This window comes from Lemur catta, chromosome 9, assembly GCF_020740605.2.
Source record: "Lemur catta isolate mLemCat1 chromosome 9, mLemCat1.pri, whole genome shotgun sequence".
In the NCBI taxonomy this organism is placed as follows: Eukaryota; Metazoa; Chordata; class Mammalia; order Primates; family Lemuridae; genus Lemur; species Lemur catta.
This window is the reverse complement of record NC_059136.1, coordinates 60,071,970-60,095,906: the sequence shown is the minus strand read 5'-3', so window position 1 is coordinate 60,095,906 and position 23,937 is coordinate 60,071,970. Positions and strand designations below refer to the sequence as shown.

General features: G+C 35.8%; 1 protein-coding gene and 1 non-coding gene across 7 annotated transcripts in view; one reads left to right on the top strand and one right to left on the bottom strand.

Annotated features, from left to right (window-relative positions):
• Positions 1–23,937, top strand: part of MTDH (metadherin) — a 55,319-nt gene that overhangs the window by 5,965 nt on the left and 25,417 nt on the right. For 3 of the 6 annotated variants that reach the window (XM_045560728.1, XM_045560726.1, XM_045560724.1), the window contains exons 2-5: positions 7,941–8,039; positions 21,425–21,509; positions 22,188–22,364; positions 23,778–23,843. In XM_045560728.1, coding sequence (XP_045416684.1) covers positions 7,941–8,039; positions 21,425–21,509; positions 22,188–22,364; positions 23,778–23,843 — 427 coding nt within the window. The remainder of the gene's footprint in view (positions 1–7,940; positions 8,040–21,424; positions 21,510–22,187; positions 22,365–23,777; positions 23,844–23,937) is intronic. The other 3 variants (XM_045560729.1, XM_045560727.1, XM_045560725.1) reach the window with 1 other exon arrangement.
• Positions 15,143–15,430, bottom strand: LOC123645564. The gene has a single exon (XR_006737679.1). It is a non-coding gene; the product is annotated as a small nucleolar RNA U89 (small nucleolar RNA).

Sequence of the window (23,937 nt, the reverse complement as noted above, 5' to 3'; positions counted from 1 at the left end):
CCTGAGGCCAAGAGTTCAAGACCAGCCTGGGCAACGTAGTGAGACCCTATCTCTTTAAAAAAAAAAAAAAACAATGGAACAGATCGATATGGTCAATTCTTATTTGTGGTGGTTCTGTAAAGTTGCCACAAACATTGAATTAGTACTGAACTGGTGCTCCTAGGGAAAACGCAAGGTTAGTTTCCTCCAAGCCTCTGGTCACAGTATTTTCACCAGCCAATCAATACCTAGCCTGTTTTATGTGTGTTTCTGTTTAAAAACATTTTAATTAACATAGTTGATTCATTAACATTGAACTTATTGCCAACAGCAGTAGAACCATAGCTGAACAAAGCTTATTTAATGTGCATGTTTTCTCTGTAAGGTGTATCACAGCCTTCTTACACATAGGAACACTACACAGCAAGCACTTCAATACTATAGTTGGGGGCTGTTTTAAACGGTGAAATTACCAACAGAAAGCATAAAAATGCAGAGTATGTGACACTAAATTGACCTCAAAAAGGATACTTGTTTACAGTTATGAGAGCTCAAGTAAAAAGGTAGAGTGCTGCCTTGATCTCAGCTGGGAATGTGCCTGTATGAGGACTCAAATTTTTTGCAGCTCTATGCATGTCCACAAATGACTGTGAAAGCTAAAGTATTGATTTTTATTCTAACAACATCCTAATAAATTTTAGCAGGCAAATTCACCAATACAGCATCCATTGATAATGGGGATCAACAGTGTATTAGTCCATATCTGTGTCTGGACCATTCCTCTCATCTCCAGATCGTCATGTCTAGGTGTATATTTGATTTCTCCAATTGGAAGTCTAACATTTATCTCAAACTTTTAACATTCCTGAAACAGAACTCATAATTCCCTGTCCTCTCCCAGTCTTCCCCATTTCTGACAATGGTAAGTTATTCCACCATCCATTGAGTTATTCAAGCCAAAAATCTAACAATCATCCATGATTCTAACCTTTTTCTCACTTCCTGATATCTTCCTCACCTCATATCTAACCCATCAGTTTTATCTCCAAAATATATATTCAGTCTGACTATTCTCTTTCTACTATCACCTTACCTCACCTGAACTTCAGCAGTAGCTTTCCCTTGACTGCCTCCAGTCCTTTTTCAGTGCCCTGGTAAGGAGTCTTTTATCAAAACAAATCACTATCTTGTCTAAAACCAACACTTCGGTAGCCCTTTGGTTTAAAATCTAAACCTTCTTCCATGGCCTTTGTGGTCTAGCACCTGCTTTTCTTTCTAAGCTGATTTTGAGTTAGTTTCCTTTCATTTGCTACTTCCAACTACACTGATCTTTTTTCAGTTTTTCAAACTCTTTCACAACCCAGTGCCTTTACGTGAGCTATTATTAATACTTCTAGAACAACCTTCCCCCCACTATTCTCATCATCCTTTAGCCCTCCTCTTAAGGTCACCTTCCCAAAAATCCATTCCTGATCATCCTATTTGAAATTGGCATCCTCTTTTGTTTTCTCTCTCAGCCTCATATATGTTTCCTTCATAACAGTATGGTTTGTAAATTATTTGTTTACATATCTATTTTTGTGGAACCTCCCCCTTATCCCCAGATTGTAAGCCAGTGGTAAACAGTGCCTGGCATATAAGAACTTTTGGTAATTATTTGTTGAACCAAATGCTGATTGAAGTGGCTAAAATGACATCTCATAGTTTAATTGGATAATCTGTTATTGAGCTAAATAAATTTGTCTCTTAATATATTCCCAGTAGAGTTGTGGGGTTTTTTTTAATTCTTAGGTAATGGTTTTGCTGGTAAGTAAATTATATCACTTACTACCTGTAGGGTTTTCTTTTTACCTTTAAGTCACTATCTTTTTTAGTTTTAATTCTTAAAAGAATAATCATTTGATTTAAAAATGCCAAGAGTTAGGTAAAACAAATATTTGTGATTTTACAAAAGAGGAATCTTGAGATTCAGAGATTAAGTGACTTATTCAAGGTCATAAACCAAAGATGTTTCAAAGGCTAAACTTATCCTAATATTCAGTCTAAGAACTGCCAGTTATTTCCACTGTACGTCTCTGGGTTCGATGGCATGTTCCAGGATATTAAATTGTATTCAAAGAACAAATCCAATTTTCCCAGTGAGTTATAACTTACTTTATTGCTTTTAAAATTTGCTTTTAGAGTCAAGTTTCTGATGAAAATTATACTGACCTTTACAAAAGCTCCAGAATTTTGGCCCCATTTGTTTGGTTATGTGATAGGACTTTTTCATCTTTTCATTTTATTCTGCTGGAGGCCTAGCATAAAAGACCTTTAATAGTTCTGTCAGAAAAGACCTTTAACAATTGTGCTCATTGTAGATACTAAGAACAGCAATAAACTCTCTGAACATTCATTTTTGTTGTGCTTTGTCATTATTAACTAGTGCATTATTTCTCAAGGTTGTGAAAGCCTTGAAAGTATTTTTGAATTATTATTCAAGCAAAATCAAGAGATCTAAGTGAGGAATTGGTGTTATTTATATTGATAATTTACTTTGTTTTCTCTCCAGCTATGCTAGTAGTTTTCAAACTGTTCCACAGAATGCCAGACTTCCAGAAGACATCCATGAGTATCTAAGAAACACATGCATGGATATGTGTCAGCTGTATCACTTGTAGTCCTTTTCTCAGTACCCATCAGATATAAAATCTTGAAAACCAATGCTTGTATTTTTTCAGAAGTCATCTTTAGCATAATTTGGCCATGTGACAAGTATTGTCACCTCCCCATCTCATAAAAGTAGCCTTGAGCATCCCTAATGTAGTCCACAAGGAGAGGGTTTGGAATCCCCAAGAAGAGTTGAATTTTTGGCTAGTGTTTAGAAAGCACACAGACCTTCACCACTAAAGGAAATATCTCAGGAGATATAGCAAGATTTTACAAATTTGAAGTATAGTTCATATTTGTAAGATTGTTCTCTCGGTTATTAAGAGTTTAAAATTGAGGTTGAACTTAAAAATAAGTAGGTAAATTATTAAATACAATGCCTGGAGCTGTAGTTTATGTGCATGTTTAATTTATATAGTTGATATGTGCACAACATTGGGCAGGGAAAAAACACATTTTGTGCTTTCAAACAAACTGACAAGAAATTGTTCTATCTTGAATTTGTATCAGAACTCTTTACAACTAAAACAAAGAAATCGATCAAGAGTAGATCTTGTCCATTAAATGAGATAATGCGTGTAACATACCTAGCAAACACTTGGAAATTGTTAGTTAATGTTAGACTATGTTATAGTCTAACTTATCAGCTAAAGGTGGTGCCTCTTTTGAATTTCCTAATGTCTTACCTTTTACCTTTGTTATGGTGGACATAATATATATATTTATGCCTCCTGTATGCTAAGTATAACTGTCAGCCAGTAAAATTGAGACTCCAGTGAAGTAGTAACTTGTCCATGGTCACACATGTTTGGGATTTAAACTCTGGTCTCTCAGCTTGCCTTCAAAACTCATACTCTTGAGAGTATGAGGGTGAGTATACCTTTTGTCTCGTATCTTAGCATGTGCTATTGTATACCTGTCTCTCTTTGCTAGGTTCTAAGCTTCTTACGTGCGTGCGGGATTGAGCCTTACTTTACTTGCCTTTGTTTCAAAGTTGTAAGGGTTCTACATATCACTGTACTGTATTTGCTTACTGAGCATCGAGGAATGAACACATGAGTGAATGTAATATTATGTAATTTTCTTAGAAAACAGCAGTTTTTTAAAAAAGAAAGATAACATTGCAGTGCTGTCTCTAGAGTGAGCCTGGACTGTTTTTAGCCTCTGAGAGGATATGTTTACTTATCATTTGTGATCGATTAATTTTTCAAAAAGTTAGTGTCTAGAGCATTGGGCCTGACAGATACATGTCCAGGCCCTTTTGACCACCAGGACTTAATGTTTATTTTGAGCTTGCTGGTATGAAAAATGACCCAAATGCTTAAACATGGGGATAGAAAGTATGGGCCATCATAATTTTGGAGAGGAAAGGATATTAGAAGAGAAGAAAATGTTTCTTGAGCAAGTATGCTTTCACATGCTCTCTCATTTGGTGTAATTCTAACAAGAAACCTGTAAGACGAGTACATATTTTTCTCATATTTACAATTGATGAAATTGAAGGTTAAGTCAAGAAAAATGCTTAAAATGACAGTGATTAAATTTCGAAGTTGGCCCTTAATCTCAGGCTCGTCCGACTCTAAAACCCAACGCCTTTTCATATATATTTTTTGGTAGTTGGTAGACTGCCCTTCTATATTCTAAACCTAAGAAGTTTCCAAGTAATTTTAAGTCATGATCTTTACATTTTGTGTCTAGAAATAAAATTTATGTAACTAAATGAAAATAGGATTCTAAATGATTTCATTTTAGAAGTCAGTGTTAAGCCTTATGTATGCTAACTTCAGATACAGATTCTTTTGCAAGTCAGTTTAACAAGACTACTCAGATGAAGTAGAAATCTATTATTAAGCATACCTTCTTATTGTGAACTTTAAGATTCCCTGAGAGCAGATTCCTTTCATATGTCTGTTTACAAAGTCCCTGTCCCAGTGCCTGATACTTGAATACTTAATAAATAAATGCTTATGGAATTATGTGGAATTAATAAGTTTAAGATTGATTAACATGAACCATTTTATTTTCTTGAAATCAAGAATCATAACATAAGCTCCTGCTCTCCTAATACTATGGCCCCTTCTTCCATTCTATTCTCCTCTGATGTTTAGGTGTCCTCATTCTGGTTTACTACCACCCCTGCCAACACACACACACACAGTTCTTTCTTGCATGCGTTTTAAAAAAAGATCCAGGTGGGGGTTGAAGGGAGTTATAACAATAAGGTAAACATAGCAATAACTACAAGGAGTTTATCCACATAAATAAAATGATTATATCATTTTTCTGTTACTGGTTGGCTTTCACCAAATTTGAAGGACATCTTTGGTCTAACTTAAGATACAAATTGTATGCTATAAGTTTGATTGGCTCTGGAGAGGAAGAACTCAAAGTTCTCCAGAGAATTTTAGGATATGGTACAATGGGAGGCCTATATAATTGCTAATCTGTATAAATCCACCTTATATATTAAAGTGGTATGATTGGAGAAAATAATACTTTTATATAAAATCCATGTTGACAGTCACAAGGGTAGACACATTGGATTTGAAGTGTTGGTTTGCATTTAGTTGCTTTTTGTGTGAGCAAATCTATATAATCTCCCATTTAAGAATTTGCTAATTTATATATGGTTAATGATTTTCCAGGACAAGGCCTTCTTGACAAAATAGTGGCAGAATAAAAGGACTAATTGTGCTGCTGTGTGAAGGAGAGCTGCTATAGTATATTCTTTTTTCCGGCTACCCAAGAATTCTGTTGACTTTACTCTTGGGATAGAAGGCTTTTTGTTGCATGGTGTCAGTCATGTGTGGGGAGTTGTTGATGACTCTGGAATCTAGTAGTGATGAGAGCTATATAAATCCCAAGAGTTAGTGGAAAATTTGTTGATCTGCATAGGCCAGAGAGAACAGCTGCAGTTATTGCCATTACATAGGTTGATGTTGCAGAGGGAACTGAAATTGGCGCAGGTAAGGGCACATGTGCACTTTTGGTTTGCTAATCAGTTCAGAGCCTGTAGAAATGGAAACTGAGTGTTCCTGGATCTGTGAGAGTGCTGTTGGTCACTGACTGAAGACTTCAGAGTTTGTATTTGTTGGAAAGGAAAGATTGTTTCATCTTTCATTTAGGAGGCTACATTGATAGTGTTTGCAGTTGGTCTCAAATAAATGGCATTGAGCTTTTTGGCAAGTTTTTAAGACAGTTTTCTCATCTTTTAGCATTTAGTAAATAAATGATTCAGTGTATTCATTTATGTGAGTAAAATGGAAGTGGTGTATAAGTGACTATGATGATGGCCGGGTGCGGTGGCTCACGCCTGTAATCCTAGCACTCTGGCGGCTAAGGTGGGAGGATTGCTTCAGCTCAGGAGTTCGAGACTAGCCTGAGCAAAAGTGAGACCCGTCTCTACCAAAAAGAAAGGGAATAAAAACTCAGCTGGGCATTGCAGTGTGCAGCTGTAGTCCCAGCTACCCAGGAGGCTGAGGCAGAAGGATCACTGGAGCCCAGGGGTTGGAGGTTGCAGTGAGCTACAATGACACCACTGCACTCTACCCAGGGGGACAGAGTGAGACTCTGTCTCAACAAAAACAAACAAGGCAACTGAACACCCCTCCACACAGCCCACAACCCCTTCATTTTAAAAAAAAAAGTGACTATGTTGGAGTTTCCTATGTAAGCCTTGTGAGTTGCTAATGGAAGAGATGGAAAACTGTGTAATTAAAGCTGCGAAATTAGCCAGTTAGTGTAACGCTTTCATGGAATGGTGAGGCTAACCCCAAGAAATCAGAAAAGGTAAGTTTGACTAGGAAGGCTGGTATGAACTAAGAAGTAACATGAGAATAGACCAATAAGTAGATGATGATATTAGAAAGTAGGATTAAACAAAGTTTTATACTCCTGATGTAGGAAGTTTCTTACCTTTCTCCATGTACTGCCTCCCTCTTCCATCCTCCCGCCATATATATACATACATATACAGAAAGAGAGATTAGAAAAGGCAACAACATTAAAAAGGCAAAACAGCACAGAGGAAAGAACCAAATCAAGAGTAAGGAAACCTGATTTTGGCATTAGCTGTCTGACTTTAACAAGTTGCTTAAGACCCAGCAGATTAAATTTGGATTAATTAGGAATTTAAGCAGCTAAAAGACAGCTTTTGTTTTGATTTTCTGCCACAAATCTTTGGAAAGCCTATGAATTGGATTTTAGAATATAAATGGCCTCTTTGTCTGTGTGTCCCTGATCATTTTTAACAAATGCAGGTAAAGTCACATAGAAACTTTAAACATTCATATTGTTTTCTTGAGTATAGCTCTGCTATAATGAGTAAGTAGTCTGGTGGAAGACTGTTGTACAAGAACTAAAATATAAAGCCATTGGACCTGTTATAATAGTATATTGGTTTGCTAACTTTATTGACTTTGAGGGGAATGCACAATTGGAAAGAAGTGGTAGAATTTAGAAAGAAGGTTAGAATACAGATACCTAGGCTCCATTCTTAAAACTCCTCAATCTATATACATTTCTGATGATGAAACGCAGAAATAATTATTTAAAATGAAAAAAAAAGATTCTGATTAAAAGCCAGATTTGGGAATCACAGATTTGACTCTGCTCACAGACACCTCTATCATTTTATTTTAGGAATATTAGGAAAGCTGAGATAGTCTTTTTAGGCTATGGCAGTGGGTTGGAAAAGATTCTTAATCCCAGAACAGTAGAGTCATTAAATTATAGAATTAGAGGCGACATTAGAGATATTTAACATTCATTTGTTTGTATACTATCTATGGCTGCTTTTGTGCTACAATGGAGAAGTTTTACATAGTTGCGACAGAGGTTAAATGGCTCACAAAACCTAAGATATTTTCTATCTGACCCTGTACAGAAAAATTTTGCTTTTGAATAAATTACACCTATCATTTTATAGATGTAATAATAAGGCTCAAAGATAATGAATACAATGTTCTGAGATTACAAAGCTAATCGGTGGTCAAAGTGTGAATACAGGTTAGTTCTCCTTTTAACTGCCACTGTTGCATTATTTTTGTTAGAGGGACTGATAGATACGTGGATGAGATTAGAAAATTTGTGACACAGAATTTTGTTTATGAGTGTACTATGTTTATATTCCAAAACAGTGTTACTGGGGACAATAATCCACCAAGTCTTAGATAACATTGCTGGACAAAAACCTTTTTAATTTAGGTCAGGTGGTAGATTTTGGTTGTAGCATATACTGTTTCCTGAATATAAATCTTTAGTTTGATCTGCTAAGCATTTTGATAACATAATGCTTTTTGTTGCCTGTGCAGCCAAATGGACGGACTGTTGAAGTGGCTGAGGGTGAAGTCCGAACTCCTCAAAGTGTAGCAGCAAAGCAGCTACCAGAAATAGACAAGAAAAATGAAAAGGTAAGTTTGGGAGCATATGAAATTGTATGCAAGGTTCTTAATAAAGAGAATGACATATAAAAATGATGCTTTCCTGTTGTGTAAGCTTGTATGTATATCTGTCATTTAAGGGAAACTGAAAATCTGAATTAATCATAGTGGATGGTTGGTGAAAGTTTAACTAGGTTATTTTTTAGTTTTTGTTTTTTTAAAACAAGGATTTATTGCCAAATATTTTAAACATCGCTGTGGCATTATTAAATATTTATAATGCCAAAAACAATTTATTCACAACTTGAACATCTTTTGTATGAGTAAGGTTCCAGATATATAACATATGTCTTATTCAAAAACAGAATTGTGGAATTGTGTTACCTTCGTTAATAGTGCACCTCTACCATAAAAAGCTTAGCAAAATTGTCCAGTGGTATTTAGTATTAAAATAGATTTCTGTTGTATTGGAGATATAATCATTTACTTATTACAGTTTGACTTTAACAAAAGAAGTGTTCTGCACTTGGGTCATTATTAAAAAGCGTGGTTATGCACTTCGGTTTGGATGTAAAGCTTTCCAAATAGGACAATATATCATAACCCAAAAGTGATACATTCTTGGGATTTTATTAATTTTCTAGTTGCTGGTGTTAGAACTGACCCACTTTTACTTAATGTAGTTGGGAAGTAGGCAAAATAAATAAACTTAACAGTGGTTCCTTCTACTATGAGAGTTGACTTTTCATTCAGTTCTTTTATGTACATTGAATCACCTCTCCCCCCGCTCCACCTTTTTTTTTGCTTTGTTTTTTACTCTGCATGTGTAACCCTTTTTCAGGATACACTAAAAACAAACAAACAAACAAAGTCACTGGTAGGTAAGTGATTGCTAGGAGCCAGGGTTCAACAGCTCTAGCCTCATGGGATAGTGGTATGAAATGATCACTGCAGTTTCTTAATGCTTCCAATTTCAAAATGTCTTGAAAGAACTGGTGAAATCACTTCTCCGCCTGTAACCCAGTGAAATTGATCTAGAGCCAGGACAGCTACAAGACAGCTCGAAATGAAAGGTAGTTTTGGAAAGAATTAAATTTATGTTTGACTTTGCCTTTGACAAAAAAGTAAATAGTAAATGACTTTCATTAACAAATAAGCATATAATTTAAGGATTGTGAGTTTACAGAGTGAATAGTTGATATGCCTAATACAGATTTACACATCTCACACGTACTGTTTTCTTGTTCCTGGGCTTTCTCTCTATTAGTGAACAATTTATACTTACTTATACCTGCTTCCACTCCCTGAATTATCCTGAAAAATTTGTAGTTGGGATAATTAAGGAACTACCGTTAAGCTCTTATTGCTTAATCATATATAGATTGAGTGTAACAGGGTGTAAAATTGCAGTTTAAAGTTTATAATCATCATTCTGAAATTTCTTATGGTAGGAAATAATTATAATAAGTATAATACAGCAGACACCATGCAAGGTGAGGTATGTGGGTATGTGTGAATATATTTACAAATCTAGTAGTGACAACTTACTGAGCACTTACTGGGTGTACTTTGAAGACTTTGTAGACATTATAAAAAATAATTTGTGACATTACTTATCCTCATAAGAGCTCTGAGGTAGTAGTATTATACCCATCTTACAAGTGAGAAACCTGAGGCTTATGTTAAAGTATGTATAGTCAGTTCTGACCCAAACCCATCTGACTTTAAAGTCTGTACTTTTTACTCTCCTAAATTATTTCTAATCCTCTCAGAAACATTGTCAGGCAGATAGCAATAGCCCCATTTTATAGATAAGGGCTTTGAAGCCTAGAAGGATTTTGTGATTTCATTAATTTCGTACAGTTCTGAACTAGAATCTGAACCCAGCTTATTCTGACACCATAGCCCCATGATCTTTTTATCACTTGACAACCTTTCAGTTGCTGTTGCTTTTTCAGTACAAAATTTCTACCTTTGGTAGAAATTCTGCCTATTTGATTTGACTTTTTGAATGATGATAAATGCTGTAATTTATGGCTGGTGTTTCTTTTTTGCCATCCTGCATTTTGAATTTGTGTTTTAACTTGGTTAAATCTAAGTAACTCTCATTTTAGTTCATTTTTTATGTTGTTGCACTGTGTGTTTTTGTGTATTTTAAATAGGCGGGTTTTTTAAGATTTCTTATTACCTATCTTTTTAAAGAAAAATATCTTAGATCTACTTAGGTACCTTAATATACATTATCCTATGTTTTCCTCTCAGAGCCACATCTTAGGCACTTTGAGAAGTACGACTTTTGTCCATAGAGTAATTGTACTCTAAGCTGTGATATTGGTTACCTTGCTCTATCACTGGAGTAAGACTTACAGATAAAACTTGTCTATATGACAAGAGCTATAGATCCTAGGTCTACAAAGCAGGTTAAACTACCATAGTCTTCTAGGCCTTTATTTGAGTATGAAGGTCAGTGCTTCATTGATTTTAGTCTCCAGTGGAGTACACATAGGACCATTAGCCAGGCTGAAGCTCTGTGCTAATAGATGCTAAAGGGAATAAAGAGAAATGTAAAATATACTTAACCCTCAGAGAGATTACAGTGTAGTTAAGGGAAGGCAAGCAAAGAGAAGTTATCTAGTAACGTAAGGCATTAAGTACCAGATATTTGTAGGAGAAAAGGTATCCTGCTTGGGTAGCCAGAAAAGACTGACTTAATTGGGCTCTTAAGGATGGGAATGATATTTCTATAAGCAGAAGTAGGGAGACCTATTTTGGAAGAGAAGAGAAACAAATGGACATACTCAGACATATTCAACGGAAAGCTCTAGACACATTTGACCATGAAGGTGAGGTAGGAATATGATAAAAACTTAGATATGTTCAGCTGGCAGCAACATTTATTAATATTCATTCATTCATTAATGAATCAGTTTTGCATCTCTGATTATAAGGGTCTAAATTCAGGTAGAAATGTAAAGATTGCTAGTAAGAGAAACAACAGAACCAAAATGTATAAATTTGGTCACTACCAGGTTGTTAGGATAAAGTCAATGGTATCCACTGAAACCCTGATATCATTCATTACAAATATTAATAAGGTCTTACATTTTTATGATCCTACGCAATGTACAAAATATTTTCACATCTCTTAATACTGATGAACAACTCTGGGGCGATATTATTATTTCTTTTATATAGCTGAATAAAGAGTTTAGTGGATTGCCCAAGATCACATAGCTGATAAGTAATGTTCCTTCAGTTTTTCTAAGGCAACAGTTTGCAAAGTGTGGTCCTTGAACCCCTGGGAAGGAGCCCCAGGGGTACCCTTTCACTGAGTCCTTATAGATAGAACTATTTTCATAATAATTAAGACATTATTTGCCTTTTCCACAGTGTTGATGATTATACTGATGGTGCAGAAGCAATAGTTGGTAAAACTGCTGGCTCCTTAGCATGTGAATCAAGGCAGCTAAACTACCAGCACTCATTGTATTCTTAACTGCCATCCATTCACAGTAAAAAAACAACAAAACTAGTTTCACTAGAGTGTCCTTGATGAAGCAGTAAAAATTATTATTTTATTAGTCACAATTCTTGAATACATGCTTTTTAATTATCCTATGTGATGAAAGGGAATATATGCATAAAGTATACTACGTACTGAAGAACGATGATTGTCTTGAGGAAAAACAGTTGTGCAGTGACTTATTTGCTGAACTAGCCACTTATTTCATGTTACTCCATTTTTATTTGAAAGAACAACTCAGACAAGTCATGGTTATTCAGACTTGGGTATTTGCAGACATTTTTTCAAAAATAAACAAGATGATCCCGTCACTTAAAGGAAACTGGTAGTATTTGCTGCAAATGATAAATGATTTGTTGCCAAGTGAAGATTAGAAATTTGAAAAATTTGGCCGGGCGCGGTGGCTCACGCCTGTAATCCTAGCTCTGGGAGGCCGAGGCGGGTGGATCGCTCGAGGTCAGGAGTTCGAGACCAGCCTGAGCAAGAGTGAGACCCCGTCTCTACCAAAAATAGAAAGAAATTATCTGGCCAACTAAAAATATATATACAAAAAAATTAGCCGGGCATGGTGGCTCATGCCTGTAGTCCCAGCTACTCGGGAGGCTGAGGCAGTAGGATCGCTTAAGCCCAGGAGTCTGAGGTTGCTGTGAGCTAGGCTGACGCCACGGCACTCACTCTAGCCCGGGCAACAAAGTGAGACTCTGTCTCAAAAAAAAAAAAAAAAGAAGAAATTTGAAAAATTTGTATCCACAACCATGAACTAAGGAATTTCTGATGATATCAGTTGTAATATTAATAAATGTGATTTTTTTTTTTTAAAAACTGTATAATGTTTTAAATTTTGGAAGCTCTGTTTTTAACTTAGTAAACCAATATTTTTCAATTGACCAATGCTTGCGTGTTACAAAATCATGAATAAAAGATTCGTTCAAAGTGTAAGGTAAACCAATGGATTTTAATGTAATAGAGTATGGAAAGTTCACTGATGCAGTTTCAGATTCCACATTGCAACAACTTTTAAAAAACTACTACTTGATGAGTTTTAGTGTAATATTTTTTCCTTCCTCTGTCTAAAACCCTTTTATGTTTTCCTGTTGCTCTTAGAAAATACTCCACAACCTTAAACATGACCTAAAAGCCCTGGCTGTGGCACCAGTCTCGTCTCCTATTTCTTAACCTCTCTAAGCTCCAGCCATGTTGGTTTTCTCTCCTTTTTGTTAAATAGCTTTATTTTAAGATATGTAGTAAAATTCACTTGTTTTAAGTGTACAAGTTTAGTGTTTTTATAGAGTTGTACAGCTATCACTATGATCTAATTTTATTAATAGAACATTTTCCTCACCCTCGAAAAATCTTGTGCCCATTTTCCCCTCTCCCTAACTCATCCCCAGTCCCCAGCAGCTACTAGTCTCTGGTGTGATATCAAAGAAGATTACCTGCAAGTATCTGGAGAAGCTATTAAAATACTCCTCCCTTTTCCAATTGCATATCTATGTGTATGTACCCTGATTTTCTTCTTGTGCTTCAGTCAAAACAATGAATCACAATAAATTAAATGCAAAAACAGATATGTGAATCCAGATATCTTCAGCTAGACATTAAAGGTATTCGAAAAATGTAAAATAGTCTGAAAGAGCATCCTGTGACCAAGATGTTTCAGAATTGCTGCTCTAGGAGTGATCAATGTCTAGAAGGCCAAAAATGGAATAATTCTGAGACAACATACATTTACACAAGCATAAGCTAGAGCAACTCTTAGCAAAATAGAATACCTGCATGCCCAGCAAGCTTACATACATTTGTGTTTTACCCTCCATAATACATCTTAGAAACTACAATTTAAAACCAGTGGTTGACAAACCATGGCCAAATCTGGTGTTCTTCCTGTTTGTGTAAATAAAGTTTTATTGGAACACAACCACACTTTATTTTTTTATTTATTGTCAATGGCTGCTTTATACTACAACCGCAGAGTTCGGTAGTTGCAACAGAGGCAAGGCTTTATGTTCTGCAAAGTCCTAAAATATTTACTATCTGGACTTGTTTTTTTTTTTTTTGGCTAAACCCTTGGTTTAAATTCCCATTGTAGTCTTTTGGATTCATCACATGTTTTATCTGAAGTGCTTTGATGTGGTCTGATTCTCTGAGTCTTGGACTATTGACCTTTTGGGTTCCCTTCTGCCACAGTTTGTAGCTTCATTGATTTCTTGGGTTTCCACCCAAGGAATTAGTTTTCAAGGTTCTCCTTAAGGTAAACAAAACTGGTAAAAGAGAGAATATCTTACCAGGGAAACTTCATTTCTGCTTTTATGTCTAAACTCCAAACAAATGGTGGAACAGAGACCAAAACCAGGGCTTCTGCCTCCAGTTCATCGTATTTCCACTATATAATGGTTTTACTAGACAGGGAGTGGCAAGAGGGGATTGAAATACAGTGAAATGGTGAATTTGGCTTATATTTGCTAAGATAGAGGTGAAAATGGGATGGTAAAGTGAAATTAATTTTTTAGCCTATTGGAAATCTAATAGCTGAGAGGTTTTATTTGAGTGAGAGTTAGGTAGACAGAGCTATATGTAATGCAGTCTAATTTTAGTCTCTTTCATTGGTTAGCCAAATATTAATTGAATACTTCCTGTGTGCAAGGTACATACAAAAAATTTTTTTTAATTAGCCAGGCATGGTAGCACACACCTGTAGTCCTGGCTACTCAAGAGGCTAAGGCAGGAGGATTGCAGGTTGGGTTTTTTTTTCCCTACTCCTCATCTGGCTCCAGGAGGATTGTTTGAGCCCAGGAGCTGGAGGTTGCAGTGAGCCATGATCATGCCACTGCACTCCAGCCTGGGCAACAGAGTGAGATCCTGTCTCCAAAAAAAGAAAAAAACAAAACAAAAGAACTCTTATCAGCCACATGATCATGAGGTAATGATGATTTAACCAGATGTCATAAATTCATCCAAAAAAATTAAAATCATCAATTTTTGAAATAGGAATATATTTTTTCTTTCTTTTTTTTTAGCTTAAGTAATAAAAATTTATTGCAAATTCCTGGGTTGGTGACCTGGAGGGCAGGAACAACATTAGGAAATCACTGAGAAATAACACACTGTCTCAACACCCCTGGCCAATACAAAGGAGGAAAGTCGTTCACCAGAAAAAGGGCTGGTCTTTAGTCTTCCTTGATCCAAGACGGGTAACGAGGCCAGTGCAGGTACAGGGGACCATCACATGATACTGAGGGTGGAATGGGAGTATGCTGGACTGTTAGCTGGCTCCTCAAAAACTGAAGAAGCAGATCCACTTGCTTTCTGGGGGTGGAGTTCTTGGTTCCCGGGCTCACTTCTTACGTTGATGAGGCTGTCGCTTCCCCAAGTGAAACTTTCATCCTGTAGGTTCAGCACAAGGTTGTCAGCAGTGAGACAGATATGATTCTGTGATGTGGCAGTCATCTTGGAGATGTTCTGGGCTACCCAGATCTTGCGAAGTTTGATGTAGCCAGGGTTCTTTATCAGCACTTCTCCTTGAGCAGGGTAGGGTTAAGGGTTCACACAAGGGCAGGTCTCATCCCTGACCTCATCCTTACCGTTCCCTTGGTCCAGTCCTCCTTTGGGCTATCAGATCAAAAGTGTCACTCAAATAGCTGGTGCCCAGCTCTACTTTGGGCGTCACCTGTGGGCCTCCCTACAGGCTGCTGCCAGGAACTGGAGGCAGCAGCAGAAATCGAGGCAAGGCCAATGTGCTTTCATTTTTTGAGACAGGGTCTTGCACGGTTGCCTGGGCTACTAGAGTGGTGCAGTGATCTCATAGCTCAAACTCCTGGGCTCAAGTGATCCTCCTGCCTTGGCCTCCCAAGTAGCTGAGACTATAGGTGTGTGCCACCACACCTGGCTAATTTTTTCTTTTTTCTGTAGAGAAGGTCTCACTATGTTGCTCAGCCTGGTCTTAAACTCCTGGCCTCAACTGATCCTCTCACCTTGGCTTCCCAGGTGAGAAACCTGCAGGGATTATAGGTGTGAGCTACTGCATCTGGCCTTTTTTCTACTTTTGGTAAGAAACCTTGCCCAATTACACTGTGCCTCGAATTTTAGCTAATGATAATCTAAAACTATCCCAATTTAGCAAGATATCTAAACATTTACAGTGTGAAGGCTGACCTCAACAGTTTTTTAGAGATGTTTGTTTATACATTATTCTATATAATAGGACTTTACTAAATATATTTATAAGTACTTAGATTAGATGCCTCTCTTGAGGTTTCTTGTTTAAAGAAAGAATAAGACATATTATGGGGAAATATTTGTTGTTTCTGGCTGGGTGCAGTGGCTCACGCCTGTAATCCTAGCACTCTGGGAGGCCGAGGTGAGAGGATCACTTGAGGTCAGGAGTTTGAAACCAGAAAGAGCGAGACCTCATCTCTACTAAAAATAGAAAAATTAGCCGAGTGTGGTGGTGTGCCCCTGTAGTCCCAGCTACTCGGGAGGCTGAGGCAGGAGAATCACTTGAGCCCAGGAGTTTGAGGTTGCTGTGAACTAGGCTGACACCATGACACTCTAGCCCAGGTAACAGTAAGACTCCATCTCAAAAAAAAAAGAAAAGAAAACTATGATGACAGAAGAGGGAAAGCCAGATTATAAATTGGAAGGCCAAACCTTCAAATTATAGTAAGGGCCAGGGTGGTAATCATCATCCTTTATTCTACAAAGAGGATTCATTGATTACATGGTAGCAAAAGTGAACCATACTTATTTTATTTTATTTTTTTTTACTAAAAATGAAGTATTCCAAATCTGTTGATCTTTTTTATACTGACAAATGGTTGTCTGCTTAGCAGATACTTTTAGGAAAAGTTTATACATAAGCTGTCCTTTCAAGGTTAAGGAATGTTTATTTAACAAAGTGTCAGCAAGTAGCTGGTTTTTGAAAGAAACTCATGCAATGAAGAATGTAATCTGGAAAATTTATATCATTGTGTGATTTTGTTATTAAAAATCATTTTATATCAGATGTGAAAATTCTCATATCTGTATTGCTTGGGAACAGTTTTCTAACAGAATGATAGCCTAACTGCCCAAATTGTGGAGCATGAGTACATGGGATTCAATTCCAGCTCCGACGTTTACTGATTATGTGATCTTGGAGTTGGTTAGTAATCACTTATGCCTCCCTTTTCTCATCTGCAAAGTGGAGACAGTAGCATCTACCTAGGGTTATTTTGAGAATTTAAATAGGTTAATTAGAAAAAGCTATGTAAGTAATAGCTATAAACCAGATTTAAAAATTTTTACTGAACCTATTTGTTAGAAATTACAAAAAACAAATAGAACCTTCTGATTCACTTGGAAAAAACAATATATTGATGTTAAGGAAGATTAAAATTTATTAGCTGAATTCCCACAAAAACCTTTGCATACTTAGAGAATGAGACTGAAAAATCAGTGTCATGATTAGTAAGCGCAGTCAATGTATGTCCTGCATTTGGATCTTCTTACGTTTTTCAGCTAACAGTGGTTGATACCAAGTATTTGAATGCATGAATGAATGAATTTAGAAGATGTTAAAAAGTAATGAAGCATATTCCTGCATATTACTGTCACTGAAAATAGTTATATTTTACAAATGTATATACTGTCAGTGTATTAGAATATGTATAAATTTATAAGTAAACATTTTCAAATACATGCTCAATTTTTTCCCATGGAAGTATAAGAACAACAAACTTGTTTAACCCATTGTTTAAAGAGTGAATAACAAACCTCTTTATCTGGCATACTTAGGGATTTAAGTGAGTTAACATATATTCCATGAATGTATTAGCGGTTGGGTATTGGCACTGCTTACTTATATATTTTGAATAACTCCTAGTGAGATTTTAGAATTTTCTGAACTTCCTATTCATCATAATTTCCTAAGAAATTATCAATCCATCTTATTTAGTGTATATTCTTTAGCAGTTTTAGAAAGTAGTGATAGGGGATATAATAATTATTTATCAAAGCTTTTTCATTGTCTAGATTTATTATATTTGTTTATTTAAAGGCAAGCTCTCCTCTCTCTCTGTTGCCCAGGCTGGAGTGCAGTGAGGCAATCATAGCTTACTGTAGCCTCTAGCTCCTGGGCTGAAGCAATCCTCCCACCTCAGCCTCCCAAGTATCTGGCATTACAGGAGTGCACCTAATTTTTTTATTTTTTTTTTTATAGATGGGGGTCTCACTATGTTGCCCAGGCTGGTCTCAAACTCCTGGCCTCAAGTGATCCTCCCACTTCATCTTCCCAAAGTACTTATAGACGTAATTATAGTCATGAGCCACCAAGCCTAGCCACCCCTACTAATTTCTAATGCTAAAGAGACTTCCTCAAGAGCAGATTTCTTCTTCATCTTTGTATATCAGTACTGATTGTGAAGTATTGGCAGTCCCCAGGTTACAGATGACCAGATTTATGATGTTCTGTACTTAAAAACGGACTCCCAAGGCTCCCCATAAGGATAATTTGTAATTAAATAATTAAATTAATAATTTGGGAGCTTGTTTCTCCCACACATGTAAACAAGCCTACATTGCATAAGCGGTCCGTTGGCGTGGCGTCTTTACACTAGTGACTAGTCCCAGTGCTTATGTGGTCACTTATGCACAGCATCACTTTCATGTTCTTGAGTTGATTTTGTGAGTCTTTGTTTACTCTTATGACCGTGCCTCCAAAACAAAAGTCTACTGCAAGTCCAGGTGAGCCTGAAGCAAAGAAAAAAGTGATTACAGTGGAAACAAAAGTAGAAATAATTAAGCATTTGGAGAAAGGCCAGACACCATCATTCAGTGGGAAAGCATTAGGTTTCAATTGCTCAACTATTGGAACAATTATAAAGGATAAAGTGAGAATAATGGAACATGTGAAAAGCAGTGCTCCAATGAAAGCATCAGTTATTACTAAGCAGTGTAGTGGATTAATTACTGAAAGGTTATTATTGATTTTGTTAGAAGATCAAAATAAGCATGACATTCCTGGTAGCCTGGCGTTGATGCAACATTAGGTGAAGGTTAACCTTTAATTTCTCTTATCTCCCATCTAAACTTTTTGTATGAGTTTGTTTTTATGTTCTGTTCATTTGAATTAAAAGAAAGCACAATGGTTTCTGTAACTTACTACAATACAGGGTATTATTATTACAGTATTACATTATTATTACCACATATGAGCCATTATAGTATTGTTATTATTATTACTGTATGTGTACTCTTCATCAGGGATCTGAGTTACATACAAATCTGACCTAAAGATGTCTCAGGAACGTATCTCATCCATAACCTGGGGATGGCCTGTATTCAAATAAAATAGAGAGTCTAGAGAATATAGTGAAATATCTCTTATTCTCTTGCTTTCAAGAAGTTCATATTATTGTTAGAGAAACTATGAACACTTGCACACATGGAAAGGTATAGCAGTACTGGAAGTGTCCCCAGGAAGTTATGACAAATGGCCAAGTCTGTGACAGTTTTAAATGTTTCAAGTTGCTTGTATTTAAGAGAAAAGAAAGGGGGAAAGCAATAGTGATAAAGCAAATGGAGTAGAACTTGAGCTGGAGCAAAACAATTTGAGTACAGGCCTCAGTTTCCTTATCTGTAAAATGGGGACACCTACTTTAGTTAGTTCCTGTAGACCTCTGTTCAATATGGTAGCCACTTCCACATGTGCATATTGAACACTTGAAATATGACTAGTCTGAATTGACATTGCTATTAAATGTAAGATACACACCATATTTCAAACTTAGTTTAACAACTTTTTCATACTATCTTATTAATAGTTTTTTAATATTGGTTACATGTTGAAATGATAGCATTTTTAGATATGTTGTGTTAAATATATTATTAAAATTAGTATCACCTGGCCGGGCATGGTGGCTCGCACCTGAAATCCTAGCACTCTGGGAGGTTGAGGTGGGAGGATCGCTTTAAGTCAGGAGTTCAAGACCAGCCTGAGCAAGAGGGAGACCCTGTCTCTACTAAAAATAGAAAAAATTAGCTGGGCATGATGGCTTGTGCCTGTAGTCCCAGCTACTCCAGAGATTGAGGCAGGAGGATAGCTAGGCTGACGCCATGGTACTCTAGCCCAGGCAACAGAGCAAGACTCTGTCCCAAAAAAAAAAAAAAAAAAATTAATATCACCTATTTTAACTTTTAAAAATGTATCTACTAGAAAATTTTAAATTATATATGTGGTTTGCATTATATTTCGTTGGCTAGCAGTGCTCTAGACCAGAGATAACAAACTCTGATTTCCTAAATCCAGCCAGATGACTGTTTTTATAAATAAAATTTTATTGGAATGTAGTCGAACCCGTTTGTTTATGTATTGTATATGGCTACTTTCATGCTACAGAGGCAGGATTGTGTGGTTGCTACAAAACCATATGGCCTACAAAGCCTATCATACTTCCTATTTGATCCTTTACAAAAGTTTGCTGCCCTTGCTCTAGACTATAATTGACAGGTGTTCGATGTGTTGTCTTTACTAAAGAGTGGATATAATGGAAACAGACAATAGATTAGTGATTGCCAGCGGGGAAAAGAGAAGTGAGGAGTGATTGCTAATGGTTAGAGAGTGTCTTTCTTTGGGATAAAGAAAATAATGTTGATACTTGTACAACTTTGAATATATTAAAAACCACTGAATTGTGCACTTTAAAAGGGTGAATATCGTGGTATGTGGATGATAACTCAGTTTTTTAAAAGTGGATATGAGTCTGGTTTGTTAGATATAATAAAGCAGTATGTATTAAACATAGTACATGTTAATGATAACGAGAATATGCAAAGAAACAAATAAATGCAAATCACAGGAGCACAGTAAAAACTTTCAAAAATAGTGTTTTATATACTCCCTTGTTAAAGACAATTTTTAATCACCTTTAAGAGATCATGCCACTTGAAAATATTTATAAGTTTATTGATAGGAAAAGCAATTAGCTGTCATTATTGCTTACTCATACAAAAGGCTTATAATTAAGGTACAATCTCTTATTTAGTTGTAAACTTAACTTTAAGCTGAACATAGCTGATCTCAATAAATAGCTAAAATGAGTGAATACAAATTATAAATAAAAACTATTTTATGAATGTTAATTCTCTTCTGTAAGCACTTACATAAATATAGAAATCATTGCTTTACAGAGTTCTTAGCAAGCTTTTGAAAAAAAATAGTATTAGCTGAAGGGAGTTGGAAAGTCTTTCCAAAATGTCTGTATCTTGTATATGTATAAGTATTTTATCTTTATTAAATTATTAAACATCGATATACAACTCCCAGGTATTTTTACATTGTCTTGAAGTTTATAAACTATTACCTACTGTATATAATTGACTCATTAATTTGTTATACGTAGGCTGTATCAACTATCTGCTTTAGGTAATCCAAAAACCAATAATCGGTACATCATTTTCCTTCTGAACAGTGGCAATAGGTTTTAATTTTATTGCTCTGACAATGCCATATTATAGTACCTTATTTATGGTGTAACTTAGTATAACATGTCTAAGAGCACAGACTTTGGAGCCAGACAGACCTAGTTCCTAATTATAACTTAATTTACTAAATGTGACCCAAGACAGCTTTTTCATTAATAATATTTAACATCTGTAAGTTTCCATTTCGTCTCTAAAATGGGGACAGTACCATTTTTTTAAGGAATAAATAGAAAATGAGTGCAAATTAGCACATAGTAACCACTCAATAAATGGTAACTTTATATTATTATTGCCACTTAATATGTTGAGTTTTTTAAATCAAACATTAAATTTTTTTAGTTGTCAGCATCATACATTTCATTATGTATTTTACTGACTCTTACCTTTTCAAAAACATAACGAAATATTAAGTAACATTCTATTTTACTTTCAGTCAAAGAAAAATAAGAAGAAATCAAAGTCAGATGCTAAAGCAGTGCAAAACAGTTCACGCCATGATGGAAAGGAAGTTGATGAAGGTACTTGAGCAAGGGAAAGGACTATAGAAAATTTTTAATCCTTTTTTACCAAGGTGTATTATATAAAAGCTGCATTTGTTTCACTTAATTTTGTATCTAGCTCTTCTTTTTCATTACTGTAGATTTTAATGTACAGATCTGTGACATCGTTAGGAAACACTTTTGTTAAGGATCCAGTAGTTCTTTTTCTGAGGAGAACTGCCTTGTTGAAATGTAAGGTCACACTCAATATTTTGAGCAGTTGAAAAGCCACTCGTCTTTGTTTCCCAGAAGTATGTTTTGGGTTTTTCCCCCATTATTCCTAAATATACCATTCCTGGAAGGCCAGGTATAAAATTCTTCAGTAAGCCATTTAATAGTGATTATATAACACTCTCCTATCTCTTCTGTCAGCAAGATAAAGATACAAGATGACTTACATCTATCACTTTCTCTAAACCACGGAGGAAAGATTTGATAAAAATTACTAGGATAAATAATAGCAGTTTGTTGCCTAAAACATAATGGGATTAGAACAAATTTTTAGGATAAATTAATATAATCAGCACTCTTGGTTTTTAGCTTAATATCTAAATTTATCATGATATTTTATGTGCTCCACCCCATTTTTCCCCCCAAAACTACAACTTTTTTGTCTTCCCCTTACTGAATAACATTTTTTTTCTGGGGCTATGTCAGGAGCCTGGGAAACTAAAATTAGTCACAGAGAGAAACGACAGCAGCGTAAACGTGATAAGGTGATGACTGATTCTGGTTCATTGGATTCAACTATCCCTGGGATAGAAAATACCATCACAGTTACCACCGAGCAACTTACAACTGCATCATTTCCTGTTGGTTCCAAGAAGAATAAAGGTATATTAGTGGAACATAAGAGTGGTACATCAAATCAAACTCCTTTTATTCAGATGTACAAAATATTATGTCAAAACCTGACTATTTTGAACTGCTAACATCATTGTGCTGATATACCCTTCTTCGTGAGAGTATTGTGAACCATGTATTGGTTTACCTAATACCAGCAGTGTTACTTGTTACATATTGCCTAATGAATGACCTATTAAATTAAAATTTGCCTTTCTGCCTTGAGTCACATGAGAAAATGATGTTGCCTCTTTTCCTCGTGTGTATTGCTTTGCCCCAACTTTCTTGCATCTCCATTTCTTACAGTGGATAAGACATTTACTAAATGAAATAATTTATCATCATTCTGCATGTTGGATGCTTTCATTTAAAAATGAAACAAGCATGTTCTGGTTAGTGCAGGTTGTGTCTGGATTTCTTATCCCCCCCCCAGCTTTTTGAGAGTGCCATAGGTGTTTGATAAAGCTAGACCAGAATTTCAAAGATTATGAGCTAATGTTCTTCCTCCCAAGTATTTGAGATGTTCATACTATCCAATACTGATGGCTTCCTGGTACCTCTTTACATTGCCATCATTTTTACACTGGTGTCTGCAAAGTGATACTATTAAACTTGCCTCAAGGCATTGGCTTATCCTTCCTTCATCTTTTTGTTAATGACTTTCCCACCTCCCCATCCCTCAGTTATTTCTGGATCTCACTTTCTTAGTCTTGTTACCTTTTACTGTTTTGCTTGATAACTTGGTGGAATTTATTGCCATGTTACAGCAATGACTTCTACTGAATCCATTTTCACTGTCATATATTAGCTTTGCTTTAGTATTTTTGTTGGTGTTTCCTTTTCACTGTCTTGTGCATGCACAATTATATGTCATGCTGTTTTTTTGATATGTTGTGATCATTATGCTTTTTAGTGTCAGAGAAATAGTATTTTTTGTGTTATATATTTTCACCTCTTGCCATATTTCCTAAGTCCTGGTCCCAAATACTGGCAAAGTTCTTTCTTAAGTTGATGTGTTTGCTTCCAGGATTGTTGAAAAGGCAGCTGGTATTGTTGAGAGAGGTGGCAAAGTTGAATCCAATTACAGAGCCCAGTGCTCCAGTTCCTACTTAAAAGAATCGTGATAACTGTTACAGAATAGCAAACTCAATCTGTACTTAGGCAGTTTTCCGGGTTCTTTATTGGCATTTTAGTTGACTAAGGATATGGTAACTAGAGAACTCAGTTCCTTACAGACATGTGAAATATGTTGTAAAATTGACTTTTTTCCAGTGAGAGGATTTGGCACTTGAAGGAGCGATTTATTATAGATAATAAGTAAAAATTAATTTGTATGTTACTCCTAATTTAATGTACATAGTGGCCTATTTAGTATTAAATAAATTTTATTTCTATTTCAACCAGGTGATTCTCATCTAAATGTTCAAGTTAGCAACTTTAAGTCTGGAAAAGGCGATTCTACACTTCAGGGTGAGAGAAATTACATGTAACTTAAATTGAAGGCCCATCAAAATAGAAAATTACATACATGTCTCTTTCCTCATATGAATGATGCAGAAGGAAA